This window comes from Callospermophilus lateralis, chromosome 10, assembly GCF_048772815.1.
Source record: "Callospermophilus lateralis isolate mCalLat2 chromosome 10, mCalLat2.hap1, whole genome shotgun sequence".
Lineage (NCBI taxonomy): Eukaryota > Metazoa > Chordata > Mammalia > Rodentia > Sciuridae > Callospermophilus > Callospermophilus lateralis.
The window spans coordinates 1,892,762-1,911,084 of record NC_135314.1 but is presented as its reverse complement, the minus strand read 5'-3'; the positions used below and the strand labels follow the sequence as shown (position 1 = coordinate 1,911,084).

General features: G+C 60.7%; 1 protein-coding gene across 1 annotated transcript; it reads left to right on the top strand.

Annotated features, from left to right (window-relative positions):
• The first annotated feature begins 5,128 nt into the window (after window positions 1-5,128).
• Aire (autoimmune regulator) lies at window positions 5,129-15,181 on the top strand. The gene is made up of 14 exons (XM_077110434.1): window positions 5,129-5,278; window positions 5,601-5,775; window positions 6,017-6,172; window positions 6,537-6,608; window positions 7,369-7,482; window positions 8,605-8,753; window positions 8,962-9,042; window positions 9,973-10,088; window positions 11,041-11,140; window positions 11,731-11,916; window positions 12,562-12,683; window positions 12,811-12,913; window positions 14,081-14,149; window positions 15,104-15,181. Exons 1-14 carry the CDS (start codon window positions 5,129-5,131, stop codon window positions 15,179-15,181), a joined length of 1,671 nt encoding a protein of 556 aa, XP_076966549.1.
• The last annotated feature ends 3,142 nt before the right edge of the window (window positions 15,182-18,323 follow it).

Here is an 18,323-nt window from a genome sequence, read left to right as displayed (position 1 = left end):
TGAAGCCAAGGTCCCTGTCACAACGCGCCTCTGAGCAGCAGCCCCAGCCAGGAGCAGCCACAGGGAGACCTGGCAGGTCGTGTGGGTCCGGGAGGGGACGTTAGGGGGAACCCAGGAAGTCACGTGAAATCGTGACCATGACAAAGTGAGTGAAGAGATACTGCTTCCAGACAAGAACACAGTGCCACCCTCAACGGCCGTGCCATCTCCTGGCTGGACTGGGCCTGCTGCCCTGGGCGAGACCCAGGATGCAGCGGTACAAAGGCCCTTCCCACCGCTGGCCACCTGCAGCTGCCCCAGGCTGGGGTGCATCAGACCAACTGGAGGCGCCTTGCTGAAGCCCCGAGCATCCTGCCACCACCCATCGTGACGCGACCCAACCAGAGCCTACCGGGGCGACCTCGTGGTACATTTCACAAGCACCGTGTGGGGCTGTTCTATGAAAGGCCAGTTTTGTTATTTGAGTTACACCGTTCCATAGTCCAATAATCAAAACTGGGAAAGTAGAGCCCTAGAGATGGTGTTGGATCCAGCCCCCGAGCCTCTGTGCTGTGGAATAAAGTTAAGTTCCAACTAGGTGGTGCTCACCTGTGATCCCAGCTACGGGAGGCCAAGGGAGGAGGATGCAAGTTCGAGGCAAGCCTGGGCCACGTAGAAAGACCTGTCTCAGGCCAGGCACAGGGGCGCAGGCCTGTAATCCCAGCAGCTCTGGAGCCTGAGGCAGGGGGATGGCGAGTTCAAAGCCAACCTCAGCAAAAGTGAGGCCCTAAGCAACTCAGTGAGACCCTGTCTCTAAATAAAATACAGAATAGGGCTGGGGGTGTGACTCGGTGATTGAGTGCCCCTGAGTTCAATTCCCAGTACCCCCCCAAAAAATAAAAAATTAAAAGGACTGGGGATCAGTAGAATAAACCGGACAAAACTTTCCTATGTTCATATATGAAACACATCGTGTACAGCGAGAATGGGAAGTTATACTCCAGTATGTATGATAAGTCAAAATATGGGCTGGGCTGGGGCTCAGCAGTAGAGCGCTTGCCTAACATGTGCAAGGCCTTGGGTTCGATCCTCAGCACCACATGAAAGTAAAATAAAGATATTGTGTCCATCTGCAACTAGAAAATAAAATATTTATAAAAAATAAGTCAAAATACACTCTACTGTCATGCATATCTAGAAAGAACAAGTAAAAAATAATTTAAAAAAAGGACTGGGGGTGCAGCTCAGTGGTACAGCACCCCTGGTTCAATACCCAGCAAAAACCAAACACACACATAAACTAAGTCTGTCTTCTCTATTTCTTCTTCTTTTTAAGCCCTTGGGTATTTTTTTTTTTTTTATTGATTTGAAAGTGCTCTTTTTGTAGTAAAGACACTAAGACATATAGTTCTGACATCCGTGTCACCAATACTTCCTTCAGCTTGTCAACCCTTTTAATGTCTTGTGGTGTTTAAATGGACATATGCCTTGTGCTGCTCTTTGCTCCCATGGTTTCCACTCTTCCCGTCTCTCCACCCCGAGGTAATGGGCACACTCACCTTAATTTCCTTTTAGCATCTTAGCCTGATTTTCTCTTCCCGTCCTCGAGACCCTTTGTGTGTGTGGGGGGGGCTGTTTGCTGGTGCTGGCAGGATGGTGCCCCGTCTTCTGGGGAGGCTGCTGTGGAAGGCTTCAGCGCCTTCTCAGCCTCCAGAGGCAGTGCCTCCCGCCAGGCCCTGGCGAGCTTGGGTCAGAGACCCCTCTCAGCGCCCTTCCTGCTGCGCTTGCCTGCTCTCTGCTGCATCGGGCTATCTGGTGCAGTTTTCCACAAGAATGTGAGAATCCCATGCTAAAGACAAAAGTGTCCTTGTTGATTTTATTGGAATTGCGTTTGCTGTCTAGTTCGTTAAGAAATAACCTGTGTTCTGAGAAGCTAAGTCCAGGACTGTTGTTTCCTTCTTCTTTTATAAAAACGTGAGTGCTTGGCCTGGTGAGGTGGCATGCACCTGTGGTTCCAGCTCCTCTGGGGGCTGAGGGCAGGAGGGCTTGAGTCCAGGAGTTTAAGACCAGTCTGAGCAACATAGTGCTCAGGGATTCAGGAGGCTGAGATAGGAGGATGCCAAGTTTGAGGCCAGCCTCACCAATTTAGTGAGACTCTGATTCAAGATAAAATAAAAGCCAAGCACAGTGGCACAAACCTGTAATCCCAGTGGCTTGGGAGGCTGAGGCAGGAGGATCACAAGTTCAAAGCCAGTCTCAACTGTGGCGAGGCACTAAGCAACTCAGTGAGTCCCTGTCTCTAAATAAAATTCCAGATAGGGCTGGGGTATAGCTCAGTGGTGAGTGCCCCTGAGTTCAATCCCCAGTACCAGGAAGAGAGGGTGGGTGGGAGGGAGAGGGAGGGAGAGGGAGAGAGAGAAGGGTTGAGAGAGAGAGGGAGAGAGAGAAGGGTTGGGCTGTAGTTTGGTGCCAAAGTCTGCCTGGGTTCAATCCCAATACTTCAGGAAAAAGAAAAAGAGCCCTGCAGATTTCTTTTTATCTTTATTCCTAGTTATTTTGTTTTGATTGGCATTGTAATATTTCTTATTATTTTTTTCTTTTTTCTAGTATTTATTTTTCGTTTTAGGGGGACACGATATCTTGATTTTACGTTTATGTGGTGCTGAGTTTCCAACCCAGTGCCTCATGCATGGTAGGCGAGCGCTCTACCACTGAGCCACAACCCCAACCCTTATTTCCTATTTTTAATCTGAAGTTAGTATACATGTTGTTGACATTCACACCCTAGGCCAGCCTGGCTTCCTCCCTGCCTCCTCCCTCCTCCTCCCTGGCCTCCACCCTGGCCTCCACCCTGGCCTCCACCCTGCCTCCTCTCTGCCTGCTCCCTGCCTGCTCCCAGGGGTGTTTTGGTGCTTTCCACCCCAACCCCCAGGACCTCAGGGCCTTCCCTTCCAGCCCTGAAGCAGCTGCTCTTCATGGGACAAGAGCAGGTGGGACCTCCCGTCCCTTCATACTGTCACCTCTCCCCCAGGTGAGGAAACGGAGGCTCCATGGCAGCCCACCTGCTCTGGGGCCTCTCAGAAGACCTGAGGCCCCGTCCCATGGAGGCCCCGTCCCATGGAGGCCCCTCGTGTGTGCCCACTGTGGTCTGGGTCACCGAGGCCTCCTCCACACGGCCTTGGAGGCTTCCAGTCCTGCCGTTAGGGTGGCGGAAACCCCCACAGGGGAGTGGAAAGTCCAGAATTCTACAGGGCCCGCTGTGCTGACCTCCAACCGGAGGCCAGGTGGCACCTGCCCACTAAAATAGGCTCCAGGCCCCGGCCCGCCGCACCTGCAGGAGGCCAGGGCTTCCCAGAGAGCCCAGGCAGACCCGGACCTGGCGGCAGTTTCCAGTTCTCCTCTGTCTGCTCCTCTGGCTGGGGCCTCCTCACTGGGAGGGAAAGTCCACCAGGCTGAGGGGGTGGCCTTAGGGGGTGCTGGTGCTCGGAGGGGGCCGGGCTGAGCACACCGCGGCCCGTGGGCCTTCCTGTGTGAGCTCTGGAGCCCACGGGCCCAGGGATCCCATTAGTGAGCTTCGCTGCGGCCAGACCTGGGCACACACTCCAGAAAGTGAGCAGAAAGTCCCAGAACGGGCAGGAGCCACAGGCCATGGGGGTCTGAGTGGCCTCAGCTCATGCTTGAACACTTTTACCCCGTGTGCCAGAGGAGAGGGCAGGAAAGCCAGCAGGCAGCAGCCTCCGCCTCGGCTGTGGAGGAGAACCTGCTCTCGGAGGGGCAGCCCAGTGGGCCATGGCCAAGCGTCCGCGGGTGTCTGCGGCAGGCACAGTGCAGGGCGTCACCCAGCTCCACAGCCACGACCCACAGCACTGGCCTTGGGCTCAGAGCCCTGGGATGGGTGGCAAAGGGCCTGTTCCCAGCCCAGACTCCGGAAGGTTCTCTGGCTCCAGCCCTCCCTCCTTCCTTCCTTCCTCCTCCTTCCTCCTTCCACCTCCTTCCTCCCTCCTTCCTCCCTCCCTCCTCCTTCCTCCTCCCTCCCTCCCTCCCTCCTCCTCCCTCCTCCCTCCCTCCTTCCTCCCTCCTCCCTCCTTCATCCCTCCCTCCCTCCCTCCTTCCTCCTCCCTCCTTCCCTTCCTCCCTCCTTCCTTCCTCCTTCCTCCTCCCCCCTCCCTCCTCCTCCCTCCCTCCTCCTTCCTCCTCCCTCCCTCCCTCCCTCCTCCTCCTCCTCCCTCCCTCCTTCCTCCCTCCTCCCTTTCTCCTTTGTTCTCTCCCTTCACTGAGGACCCATCTTCTAATTTGCTGAGGTTCACTGACGTCAAACCTGCGATCCTCTGGCCCCAGCCTCCCTCCCAGTCACTGGGATTGCAGGAGGGTGGCCTGTGTCCACCTCTTGTTTCTTCACAATTGCTGCTCAGAGAAGGAGTGGACTTGCCCGGAGTCACCCCAGGGAGGGCAAAGCTCAAAAGCCCACCCCACTCCTCCATCAAATTGGGGCCTTCCACCTGATCCCCACAGCCCCAGACCTGGAACACTGAGGAGGGACCGTCCACCAGTGTGCAGGTCCCCGGGGGTCAGTGCCCCCATCTAGCACCGACCCCCGTGGACGTTTCTCAATGTGCCACTTGGAGGTGCCACCATGTCTGGCCAGCTCAGAAGAGGCTAGGGGCACTGTCCTGACTTCTCACCCAGGACAGAAGGAAGCCGGAGCCCTCCCCTGAGCTCCTCTGCTGCACCAGGCCCCAAGGCAGTAGCCCTGAGGTCGGTAGGTCCAGGGCTTGGCCTGCAGCCCTCCAGGGAGAGGAGGCGGGCACCTGGCTGCCTTGGGCACCTTCCCTTATCACAGGCCAATTTGCAATCCTTGCAGCAAAAGCCCCTGCCCTGATTGGCTCCTGGGCAGCGGCCTTTGCCCTTCCCAGGGTGGGCCAGTATAACAGAGCCCCTGGGCCGGGCCTGCCGGGCTCTCTGGAGCTGGCAGCTCTCCCTGCCTGACCACAGGGGCTTCTCGGCAGGGAGCGCAGGCGGGCACGCAGACGCCTCTGACAGCCCAGGAGCTCAGAGGGACTCCAAGGTAGAGGGACCCTGAAGCAAAGGGACACTGTGGTGGGGAGAGGGGCTGCCAGCCTCCCAGCCCTGGGACCCCCCACCCGGCCCTATGGCCTGCGAGACTCGGGCTGCTGGGGACTCGGCGCTGCGCCGCCTCCTGAGACTGTACCGCACCGAGATCGCGGTGGCTGTGGACAGCACCTTTCCGCTGCTGCATGCGCTGGCCGACCACGACGTGGTCCCTGAGGACAAGTTCCAGGTGGGCCCCGCCCACACGCCAGCAGATGACCCCAGGACTAGTGCCCAGGATCGCTGCCCTAGCCCTCCCAGCCTCCCCTTCCCCCTGCCCACAAGCCAGGTGTGGACCCAGCCACAGCCCTCCTGCCACCTGCCCCAGGAGCCAGGGGAACTCTCCAGGACTGGGTGCAGGTGGCCCTGCCCCTCAGCCTCATGCCCCCGGACCACCGACCCCAGCAGCGGGGGGCGGGCCCCAGATGACCAGACCTCCTGCAGTCCGTGGCTGCCTCCCAGCTTGAGGGGAGCAGCCAGCACTCAGAGGCCCCACCTGGCTGTTGCTGCAGGAGACTCTTCGTCTGAAGGAGAAGGAGGGCTGCTCCCAGGCCTTCCATGCCCTCCTGTCCTGGCTCCTGACCCAGGACACTGCGGCCATCCTGGACTTCTGGAGGGTTCTCTTCAAGGACTACAACCTAGAGCGCTATGGTCGACTGCGGCCCATCCTGGACAGCTTCCCCAAAGGTGTGCCCAGCCCTGGGCTGGGCTCCTGGTTGGGTTCAGCCTTGTTGGGGGACTGGGGCAGCTGGTGTGAGGTGGAAGGTGTGTGTCGGGGTGTCTGGGGGGGCCCCTGGTGACCCTCGAGGACTCTTGGATTCTAAGAGGCAAAGGCAGAGGACTTGCCCACCTTGCTCTGAGGATGTCCAGTCCTGTCCTCCATACCAAGGAAAGGCTCTAAGACCCTGCTCCTGCCCATGAACTGCAGATGTGGACCTCAGCCAGCCCCGGAAGGGGAGGAAGCCTCCTACGAGCCCCAAAGTCTCAGCACTGCCACCCAGACCCCCCGTCAAGAGGAAGGCCCCCGAGGAGCCTCGAGCCGCCCCATCAGCAGCCCTGGCCCCAAGGGGCACCTCCAGCCCAGGTATCCAGTGGGAGACGGCCATGGTCACAGTCTCCCCTAGGAGTCCCACCCCGCTCCCTTTCTGGCTCCAGAGTATCTGTCCCACCTGCCTGGGCACAGAAGCAGCCTGTCCAGGCTGCAGAGGCCACTCTGGGTACTGAGAGCCATACCCTGGACGGGTCTGTCTGAGTTTTTAAGTGGTAAAGGAGCAGAAGGGTCTCGTTTTCCTTTCTACTGGTGAGGAAACCAGAGCCCAGTACCATGAAGGAGCCCACAGGGAGTCAGGGCCAGCACCTGACTCCACCTGCTGCCCTCCCACCTGGCCACCAGCATTGCCCCTGCCCCTGCCCCTTTGGAAGCCCCCTGCCTCCAGCTCTCCTTCCAGGTTCCCAGGTGAAAGCCAAGCCAAAGAAGGCAGAGGGCCACGTGGAGCCACAGCGCCTCCCGCTGGGGAACGGTGAGAAGGCCGGGCCCAGGGAGCTGGGGATACAAGGGAGCTGGGGACACAGGGAGCCAGGGCCCAGGGAGCTGGGGACACAGGGAGGCAGGGCCCAGGGAGCTGGGGAACAGGGAGCCAGGGCCCAGGGAGCTGGGGATACAAGGGAGCTGGGGAACAGGGAGCCGGGGAACAGGGAGATGGGGACACAGGGAGCCAGGGCCGAGGGAGATGGGGACACAGGGAGGCAGGGCCCAGGGAGCTGGGGAACAGGGAGCCGGGGCCCAGGGAGCTGGGGAACAGGGAGCCGGGGCCCAGGGAGCTGGGGAACAGGGAGCCGGGGCCCAGGGAGCTGGGGAATAGGGAGCCGGGGCCCAGGGAGCTGGGGAACAGGGAGCTGGGGGGCTGGGGTTGGATGGAAGGGCTCACACCCGTGAAGGGCTGTCTTGGGAGCAGGGCCAGGCTGGCCTGACTTCCCGCCCTACGGGCCAACCTGTGCAGGCACATGTCGAGAGAGGGGACGCCTGGGGTTTTAGCGTGACCTTCCAGGGACTCCACACTGTCCTGCACTGGGACCCTCCTTTAGCCCCCCCCCCCCCCGCCCTCCTGTGGTCCCATCCTCAAGGCCCAGACCCATGTGTGAGGAAAACCTCCTGCTCCTCTCCCATTGCCCAGGACAGCAGCCCACAGACGCCCTGTGCTCAGAGCTGCCCAGGATGGAGTGGGGTTCAGGGACCCTCTTTCCAGGCGACAACCCCCATTTGGGTGGTCCCTTCCCCAGGAATTCAGACCATGTCTGCTTCAGTCCAGAGAACTGTGGCTGTGTCCTCTGGGGACATCCCAGGAGCCCACGGGGCCGTGGAGGGGATCCTCATCCAGCAGGTGTTTGGGTCAGGTAGATGCACGGGGTGGGGAGAGGGTGGCTGGGCCCCAGGTCCCAGGATGGAACGGGGACCTCCCCTCTGCTCCCTGGTGGTCCCAGAGAGGAGGCAGCCAGCTTCCTGCACTGGCTCCGTGGGCTTTGGAGGGGCTGAGACGCTGAACCTCCCTGAGTGGGAGGGACTTCTGCCCAGCCAGCGGTCCAGGCCACCCCCAGCACAGGATGCCCATCGCCCCAGGTCACCTCCTCTCCTCAGATGGGTCCTGCTGGGACACAGGTCACACCCTCAGTTTTACCTCACTCTCCACTGGGGATGGCCTGCAGCCTCACATCCTGCTGCCCCCGGTTCCATCCCTGCTCTGGTGCCGCCAGTGACGAGGTGTCCAGTCCTCCCCCACCCTGGCCAGGCCCTTCTCCTGAGCCCCAGGAAGCTAGCGAGTGACCTACCTACCAGGCAGCCAGTTTCTGGCTATCGGGAGCCAGTGTGTCATCTGACCAGGACCCAGCAGGGCCTACTGGTGGCAGACCACCAGCCATCGCGTCATCCACTCCACTGTCCCTGCCACAGAGTTCTCTCTGAGCTGGACACGGGCTATGGACACCAAGGACGGCCAGAGTGGGCCTGGGAGCAGATGCCAGCCCTGGTCTCCCCATCAGGGGTGGTCCCAAGGGCCCTGTATGAGTGAGCTAGGGCTGTTACAATGACCGCCAGACTGGTGGCCTCAACAGACCCCCAGGGTGAGGTGTGGGCAGGGCCATACCCTCTGCGGGCTCTGTGAGGTCCCTCCTGTCTAGGGCTGCCCGTAGCCCTGGGCTGTGGTGGCTTCACCCCAGGTTTTGCCTGTGTCACATGGCCTCTCCCTGTCTCTCTTTTGATAAGGACACCAGCCATTGGGTTTAGGATCCAGGGTGACCTCATGTTATCAATCACATCTACAAAGACCCTATTTCCAGATGGGGTTCTATTGTGAGGCTCTGGGTGCGAGTGGATGTGGGGACCTGCCTTGGCTGGGATGGGAGGGGGTGGCAGAGGGGCAGCAAGTCACAGCTCATGCAGCCCGTCTCTGCCACACCCCCCCCAGTAGTGGCTGGGCGGTGGGAGGCTGTGAGCCCAGGACAGCTGGCATCTCCTCCCAGGGGGCTCCAAGAAGTGCATCCAGGTTGGGGGGGAGTTCTACACTCCCAGCAAGTTTGAAGACCCTGGCGGAGGTGGGAAGAGCAAGACGCGCAGTGGTGGGGGCCTGAAGCCTCTGGTCCGAGCCAAGGGAGCCCAGGGCGCTGTCCCCGTAAGCACTGCCCTGACCCCCTGAGGAAGGCTGGGCCCTGGGGGAGCTGGGGTGGAACCCGTCCCCCTCCCCACCTGGCAACCGGGCTGCCCTTGGGCCTGGGCTCTGCTAGGCAGCTGGGGGCTGCTGTCAAGACGCACCTGGTGCCAGTGGCCACAGGTGCCCCTTAGTGCCCAGGGTCCCCCCACTTGGCCTCTTCTCCTTGCAGGGTGGAGGTGAGCAGAGGATTATGCAGCCAGAGAGGATCCCAGTCCTTCCAGCCCTCCCGGGTGAGCCCCAGCTGCACCAGGTAACGCCCTAGGCCGTGAGAGGAGACGCCTCCCCGAGGCCTCTGCGCTTGTCCTGGGCACTTGGGTGCCAGAAGCACAGAGGCCAGAGCTCTGCCCAGGCCAAGATCTCCTCCCCATGCCCCTCCCCTTCCCGGCTGCGGGTTTTTCTGATAAAACACAAGTTTCAAGTGAGTCTGAAAAGTGAGATCCTCTTGGACTTTTGAAATCAGTGTTGGCCCAGGCTGAGTGAGCGTCTCTCGGCTAGCGGGTGGCGGGACTGCTGCCAGGCAGAGCTGGAGGGTCCTCAGGGATGTCCAGCTGTCCTTGGCTCCCAGCACTACCTCCTGGTGAGGTGGACAGGTGTGGCCAGTGTCTGCCATCCTTGGTCACAAATCCCAGCACTGGGTTCCAGGCGCTCTGCTGGCCTTGGGCATCCAGGGTGGATAGTCCTGTCCTGCTCTGTAGCAGTGTCCTGGCTGTCCCATGCCCATGAATATTGCCTTGAGTGTGAAGGCCACTGCAGGACCAGCCTGGTGGCCTGGTGCTCCTGGAGGATGTGCTGTCCCGACTCCTGGCCGCAGGAGGCACCCTACCCAGGCAGAGGCCCGGGAGGGTGGAGGCCCAGGGGAGGGAGCAGCAGGTGCCTGGGGCTGATAGGAGACTTCTTGGGGCCCCTCCTCAGGGGCTGCCTGAGGGTGGAGTACAGGCCAGGGGGCCACCAGGAGCCCAGGGGCCGCGAGTGAAAGGGCCTCTTCCATGAGGGATGTCCTGGCAGGTCTGTGTCAGAGCTAGAACCCTAGAGGTGGACAGGCTGTGGGCCAGCAAGAAGGCTGGGAGGGCCCTGGGAGTCCTGAGAGATGAGGCGCTGCAGGCGGGGCCGTTGCAGGGGAGGGAATCTCGGGGAGGGTGCCCCCTCCAGGGTCTGCATGGCTCACTCTTGCCTGCGCCAGAAGAACGAGGACGAGTGTGCCGTGTGCCGGGACGGCGGGGAGCTGATCTGCTGTGACGGCTGCCCCCGGGCCTTCCACCTGGCCTGCCTGTCCCCACCACTGCGAGAAATCCCCAGGTGAGCGCGTCGCCCGGCATCATGGAGACTGCCATCCACTGACCCTGAATGAGAAGACACTCAGAGGACTCTGGATCCAAGGGGGCGTTGAGGCCCTCCTGGGGGGCTTTGGTTCAGGGGCTGGCTGCGAGCGGGGCCTGGGTTCTCACACCAGGTCACCTGCCTCCTTGCTTGTCCACATAGTTTACCCAGGTCAACAGGACCCCTGAGGGCAGCAATGCCCCAAGCACAGAGGCCCAAGGCAAAGGTGGCCATCCCATCCCCTCTTGCCTTAGGGGCATCCACCCCCTTCCTAGGCACCCCAGAGTCCTGCTCCCAGGTGGACTGGGGGACACAGAGGCCACAGAGCCCCAGTCCCCAAGGGCTGACACTACCTCCAAGGGCTGGTGTCACTGACCACGCCATGAGACCCTGACCTTGGTGGGGTGTGAAGCCTTCTCAGTCCACGTCTGAGCAGAGCAGTCTGGGGGGTGGCCGAGGGAACCCAGCCCAGCTCTGCCCTGCGCTCCTGGCTGGGTCTCTCTGAGCCCTTCTGTCTCTGAAAGGAAGGTCCAGCCAGGCCCTCCCTCCACCCCTCCGACGCTCACATTCTTCCTCTCCCCTTTGCCCCTAACCATCGCCTTGTGGAAATGTGGGTGGTCCAGCTGAGGGGGGCCCACCAGCTGAGCACCCTGTGACACACAGGCACAGACCACTGCAGGGTACTGGGCATTGGAAAGTATGGGGGTTCATCAGAGAAGCACTCATAGGGCACCCTGACCACGCTGGCCAAGGCTATCCCACTAGGGGTCTATCCCACGTCTGGGCTCTCCTGCTCAGGAGCACTTGCAGCCTGCCCCACTTCCCCACCTGGCTTGCAGAGTGGCCAGGCCTCCCTTGCCTGTGGATCTGGGAGTCCATCTATAGTCTCTGCTTTGTCTTGCATGCTTCTGACTGGTGGCCACACGAGCAGCGGCACCTGGAGGTGCGCATGCTGCCTCCCAGGGAGAGTCCAGCAGGGCCTGCCCCAGGCTGAGGAGCACCGGCCTCCAGAGCCACCTGCAGAGCCCACGGTATGCCCAGGCCTGCCCCCAGGCTGAGTGACCTCTTCCTGTGTCCTGCCCCTCTGGAGTCCTACCTCCTGGCCACCCCTGCATTGGGCCTGCCCCAGGGTAGAACTGGGCCCATCCCCTGTCTGATCAACTTGACCCTAGAGTCGGCACTCTCCATGAATTTCCTGCAGGGTCCAGGGCGTGGGAGACTACCCTTACCCTGCTCTGACTGGGGGCCTCAACTCCGTCCCCCTAGCACCCTTGGGGCTTCACTGTGACCACTGATAACACTCTCCAAAGGTGTTCGGAGCCTTCTGTGCAGCAAACCCTGAGGGCTATGACCGTGCCCTGTGCATGCCCAGTGTTTTCTCTGGGGCCCTAAGGCTACAGGGCACCCTGTTCTCAGGTGGGGAAAGGGCCAAAGACCTTGTTGAGGGCCACGGAACCTGGACTTGCATCCAGGTCTCTACATCCCAGAACCCACTATGGGGTTCTTCCCACCACGTCACCCCTTCCCCAGGCCCAAGTTCCAAGGTCCCTCGGGTCACTGACTCCCAGAAGGGGCTGAGCAGTGTCTTGCGGCCCTTGGAGTGCTGACTCTTGGGTTCCAGGCCCCTCTGGGACTGCGGCCAGCAGGAGAGGAGGTGAGAGGCCTGCCCAGGGAGCCACTCCCTGCTGTGGACACCACTTTCGCCCACACACACCTGCTTGCCCCGACTCCCACAGTCACCCCGCCAGTGCTGGACCCTCCTGCCCTGTGCCCCTCCCTGATGCGTGTCAACCCAGAGGGGCAGCAGGTGAGTGAGGGGCAGCACTGGGGGCAGGGCACTGTCTTCAGGGGGCTAGGAACTTTCAGGGCAGTTGGATGAACCTGAAACAGGAGAGAGGATTATGCCAACAGTGAAGCCACACCTCCAACCTGAGAGAACTGGAGTAGGAATCAGAGGGGCTCAGGGTTTGGGGAGGGAGGAGGAAGCACAGCGGCTAGGGGAGGACGATGGAGGAGGCTGCTGGGAGACACAGGCGCTCTGGAACGTGGAAGAGGGGGTGCAGCAGGGGCGACACATGCCCTGCTTCCAAACACCCTCCCCAACTCGGGAGCCGGGACATCACCAAGGCGCCCCTCTGAAGGCAAGGCGGTGAGGACCCAATGGCTCCTCCCCTCCGCAGCCCCTCTCGCACCCCCACCCAGGGGCTCTGGGCCAGCTCAGGGGCTTGGTGTCTGCACGGCACAGCCTGAAGGTGCTGAGGTTGTTCCTGCGCCCTGGGGATGTGGGAGCCGCCAAACTCACTATCTTCCAGCTGCCACGCGCAGCCTTGCAGTTTCCCTTGGGCGCCCCGGTCCCGTGGAGACTGACCTGCCATCTAACCCTGAGGTGGTCCCGAGGCAGGGTGTGGAGGGCCCGGGTTCCCAGCCACCCCCCTCTATCGCTCTTGCGCAGGGTCCCGCGCTCGGCGCGCGGTGTGGAGTGTGCGGGGACGGGACGGACACGCTTCGGTGCGCGCACTGCGCCGCCGCCTTCCACTGGCGCTGCCATTTCCCGGCTGGAGCCGCCGGGCCGGGGTGAGTTGGGGTGAGTTGGGGTGAGTTGGGGTGAGTTGGGGTGAGTGGCGCGGCCGACCCGGACGCAAGGGTTGGGGAGGGAGGGTCGGTGGCCCCCACCGCAGAGGCCTCTCCTCCCCTCCGCCAGCACCCGCCTGCACTGCAAATCCTGCTCCGGAGACCCAGGCCCCGCCGCCGGGGAGGGAGCGCCAGCCCCCAGCCCCGCCTGCCCGCCCGCTGGGCCGGCCAAGGTCAGTGGGTCGGGGGCGGGTGGGGGGCGGTACCTTGAGGGGAGCGCATCTCAGCGGAGACGCTGTACCCACTGACCGTGTGTTAGTTATTTTCATAAAGTATTTTTCATATAAATCGACTCTTTTGATAATTTAAATCTACTTAAAAAGAAACGTCCTAAAAAAATAGCGATTTTGAAGTCCTTGGATGCAGAGCTGGCCCAGGGCCTGCGAGCCCTCGGCCCCTAGGGCTGCCCAGGGCAGGGGTGAAGGGACAGGGGAGGAGGTCCTGGGTTGGGGCTGAAACAGGCCGCGAATCTGGTGCTGACCCCAGTCGTCCACGGAATCAGAACGTGGGGCCTTTTGTAGCCAGGGCGCTCAGAGGGCACAGTGCCCGAGGTCCCAGCCAGCAGCTCTTTCTTCCAGTCCCCATGCCCCGCGTGATGTCAGATGCACAAGGAGGCCTACACAGGAGCCTGCAGTGCTTCTGCCCCTGACCCCCAGGGCTCCAGGGGAACCCTGGCCTGGGCCAGCTCCCTGCTGTTTTACAAGTCTCCTGTCCCACGCGTGGGCACTGGTGTATTCAGGGACACCATAGAGCCTGCTGGGCCCTTGCTTCCTGGGTCCCCTCCCACCAGGGGAAAGCAGCAGGAACAGTCCCCATGCAGACCCCTGGGTTGCTCCTGCTCCACCACCCAGGGCCAGCCCCACCTCTCGGGGCCTGTATTCCCAGACCAGACCAGACAGTGTGGAAGAGCTGAGATTCAGCAATTTTGAGCTACAAACCCAGCAATTTCATATGATTCAGCATCATGTGGGGCCCTCTCCTGCCTCACCCATAAGCCTGGGGATGGCTGGGGCCTCATCCCCACGGGCCTGGCATGCTCGTAGGCCAGTGACCGGCTGGCACCAGACCCCACTTTCTCTCTCTGGGCCTTGGGTCTCCTGGCCAGTTCCCAAAGTCCCAGAAGGCCTGTGGAACCCTTGGGGGCAGGCAGCCCTGAGCTCACTTCTGCTCACCCTGCCGCATGCTGCTGCCCCAAGGGTTCAGCATTAGAATCTGCTCTTGTGCCCGCCGGCGGCAGCGCCCCCTGGCCCCCAGGCCTGCCAACCCTCTGAGGAAGCCTGTTCCTGTGTTCCCAGCAAAGCTGCAGGGTGGGGCTGACTCTTCCCCCTCTCGGGTTCCAGGCGGGAGATGACTCTGCAGGTCAGGAGCCGGTTCTGCACAGGGATGACCTGGAGTCCCTCCTGAGTGAGGTAATGGTCACCTGGCCTGGGAGATGCCCACTACTTCCCCACTGCCCCCACCTCAGCCAGGACCTCAGTCCCCACGTGGGCAGTAGGAGCATTGCAGGCAACAGGGCTCCCCAGAGTGGACATCAGGGTCGTCCCTGCCCCTGCAGCTGCTCCTCCAGGAGGGCGCTGGCCCTGCCATGCCCACACAGGAGCCCGGGGCTGCCACCCCACATTGGGCCCCTCCCACTCCCAGCAGGCACACTAGGTCATCAGAGCCAGGACCCAGAGGCCCATGGCCACGGGCTCTCAGCACCGCTCACGGTGCTGCAGCCCACCCTGTTCCCCGGGGCACCGGGGTAGGTTGGACCCAGCGCCTCTGTCCCTCTCTCTCCCCTCAGCCCGCTGCTTCCTAGGAGGAGCAGGAAGGGTTCCTGGGAAGAGCCTGTTTTTCAGGTGCCTCATTGTTTTACAGGACAGAGTCCTCTGGTTGCTCCTTCTCCACAAGTGGCCAACATGGCCTCCTCAGTGTCAGCCTGGTCCTTCAGGCTTCCACCCACCCACCTGCCCTGTGCGGTGGGTCATATACAGGCAGACCCCCAACACTGCAGATGTCTAGAGACTCCAGGTCCTGAGAGGGACAGGTGACTCAGGCCCTGGATGAGGGTGTCATAGTTCTGAGGCGGGGCAGATATTTGGGGAACTGGAGGGCCTCCCCGGACTCCCCAGTCCTGTTGGAGCATCAGACCCCTGAGCGGAATGAGGAGGGACCGGCCCCGCCTCACCACAGGGAAGAGGCCACCCAAGAGGCAGAACAGTCGTGGAGGCCCTGCTCTGAGCTCAGTGAGGAGCACTGGACAAGGAGTCTCCAGGGCCCCTCCTCCCTCCCCTGGACCCAGAGGGTCAGAGGATGTGACTCGGGGTGGGGCGGTGCGGGCAGTCCTCTCTGAGGACCCACCAGGGCCTGTTGTCTTGCAGCACTCTTTCGAGGGCATCTTGCAGTGGGCCATACAGAGCATGTCCCGCCCGCTGGCCGAGGCGCCCCCGTTCTCCTGATCCAGGGAGCCCAGGACCCCGTGACCACATGGCGGATGATCTGAGCCTGCACTCACACCGGGGGGCTCTTCTCAGAGGACAGAGGGGCACATGTGCAGGCCGGGCTGGGGCCAAGAAGAACTGGAGAGTTCCAAGTGCTGGCCATGCTAGCCTAAGGGAGACACAAGACCATCCTGTGTCCTGAAATTAAAACCGCTTCTGTGTCCAGCAAGCCTAGATGGCAACCAAGCCAGACAGGACAAAAAGGGCAAGACTCCAAGAAGAAAAGAAGACTGATAGACTCTTAAGGTTCACAGTTTTTGTCAAGTAAGGAAATGAGATATGTAGTAGATTAAAAGGAAAAAAAAGTACTTATTAACTCTGGAAAAACAAAAGTTGTGCAAGAAAGAAAACCACTGCATTGTACAGAACAGTTTCTGGAAAATGTGTACATTTAAGTAATGCATACCAAACCCTAATTTAAACAAAAATTGTACCTGATGGCACTGGAGGTAGAAAGGGGAAAGCATTAGGTTAGGTAGGTGAAGCACTATACTATACCAACTGTTTTGCTATAGTTATTTTCAGTAGTAATAACTATAGCAAAATCAAACCATTCCATGCATATTCTAGGAAATGCTGTAAGTACATTACATTTATTTATTAATCCTCAGAAAGTCCTTGCTATTATTATCACCTGATTTAAACTTGGGAACAGAGAATTTAAGTAATTTGTCAAAAGTCACAACTAATTACTAACAAAGCAAAGATAAAACCCAAGCAATAAAGCTTTAGACTCCATGCTTGTATCTACTGTAACAGCAGACCTCAACACGGTTTCCTACTCTTAAAAATTATCAAGTACTCTGAGCTATGTATGTTGGTTACATCTATTAGAAGTATTTTTAACAGCCTTTTCAGAATTGTCAATCTTCTTTACTCAATAAAACTCATAAGATTTGTTAAAAGTTAAAAAAATAAAAATAAAAAAAAAATAAAATAAAACCGCTTCTGTGGGGCTTGGAGGTGCTGCACTGCCTTGGTTTGTGGGGTGGACTCCTGCTCCTGCAATGCAGGCCCTGCGGCTGGAAAGTCCCAGCAGAAGCCCACAGGGAAGGGAACAGCTCCTGTGCCCCTGCAGCAACGTTAGGCCCTGTGTGGCCCCCGAGGCCCATGGGGCCGGTCACACGCTACCTCACTCCCAGCACCCTCCCGGTGCCCCAGGCCTCCCTCCTAAACTCAGATGGCCAAGCTCAGAGCAGCCGGGGGTTGTGTGGCGCTGCTCTCCGCCCGGTCTCCTCCCTTGGGGCTCTGAGCGGGCTGGTGACCTGGAGGCTCGCTCGCTCGCTCGTGCGAGAAGCCTGTGTGCACACCTTCTATGTGCAGAACACTTCCCAGGCCTTGGGGTCCCAGAGGGGGATTCTGGTGGAGGGCAGTGACCTCACCCGGGTGACTGCTGTGAAGCACAGACCAGGGCAGGGCCAGAGAGGACGGGATCTGGGCTGGAGCTCCCTGGAGGGGAGAGGAAATGGGGACGGTGGATCCGTCTGGGCACAGCAAGGAGGGGGCCTGCCCTGCCGGAGCCAGCAGGGACTGTCTGCAGGACAGACACGAGGTTATGGGTTGGGCCCAGCTGGCCATGGGGACGGGGACAAGGGGCCAGTGCTGTGCCTTATTTTATCACAGTGCCTGCCCTGGCACTTGACTTCAGTCCTGGTTCTGTCTGACTCCTGCTGGGAATGGGCTCGGGACAGGACCTCGCCCAGTTCCTGGACACATCCCCAGGTGGAGGTGATGACAGAACCTTGGTGACGTCCCACCTGCAGACCCTGTGACAGAATGCCCAGGTGGGGATCAAAGACCCTGGGAGGGACGGGAGGGCCTGCAGGCCTCGCCATGCATGGCGTGCGGAGCTGGGACATGTGCCCGGATGTGGGCCACATGGCTTGTGTCCTTGTGCTGCCTTGGAAGGGCTCAGGAAGGGAGCCAAAGCTAGAGGTGACAAAAGGACACTCAGTCCGCCACCCCCAGGGGCCACCTCTCTTCACAAGCCTTGGGGGCGAGATGGAGAGGCCATGGAGAAGGTCGGAGCTATGTAGTCCTGTCCACCAGTGTCCACACTACCCTCCCCGGCCCAGGAGACCCTCCAGCCCGTTCCCAGGAGTGCCTGGCCCTCCTCTCAGCTCAGGGAGGGCTGGCTCCACTGGGGCTCACTTGGGGGCCCTGGGGACACCGGAGAGCTGGCTCCCCAAGTTCCTCTGTCGGCGGGGGCTGGGTGGGCCTCCCCGGGCCCAGTGCCCCCCTTTCTTGGGGCTGTGCTGTCTTGCACCTGTGCTGTCTTGCACCTGTGCTGTCTTGCACCTGTGCTGTCTCCTCCATGCAGCCTGCTGCTCCAGGGGACCCAGCAGAGTCCCAGCCTCTCTGAGTCTAGCCGCAGTGGGCTCCGCAGGCCAGCTGGGGTTCCCCGCCAGCACTGTTCAGTCCTGTGAGAAACCCCACGAATCCTGCTCAGGGTATGCGTGGAGGGAGGTGCAGGGTGACACCCCCTCTGGACCCTGGGCCAGGGAGGCTGCGGGGGCCCTCTCATGGACTTCGCTGCTCTTGGAAGTCCCCTACTGCTGGTGGCCAATGTCCCTCATTGCATAATAGTGTCACCTTAGCCAAGCCTCCTGAGGGAGCAGCTCAGCAGCAGAGCCCTGGCCTAACATCTGCAAGGGCAAGGGTTTCATCCCCAGCACTGGAAAAAGGAAAAGAGAAATCAAAGCCCCCACCCCCAAGCCTCCTGACTCTGAGGCAGGACCGCGGCTGGGCAGCCCTGGCTCGCTCTCCAGGCTGCAGCCCCTGGTGTCCGGAGTCTACTTGTCCTGCCTGTCCATCCACCATCCAGAGCCCAAAAGGAGGTCTGCCCGCGACAGCCCCCAGTGTCTGCGACTGAGCCCCGGGCGGGTGCCCACGAGGTGGAACCAGCTGGACCTGCAGGCTGTCTATCTCAGAGCCACCCCCCACCTGTGGCCGGTGGCCCATTGTGTTGAGCTGCCCAGGGCCACAGCTCAGGGCCTCAGGGCCTCGGGTCCCAGGTGCCCATCTCTCTCCATTCTGGAGGCTGTACACAGAAATCAAGGTCGGGGAGGCGGCCTCCCTTCCTTGGCTTGGAGACGGCGAT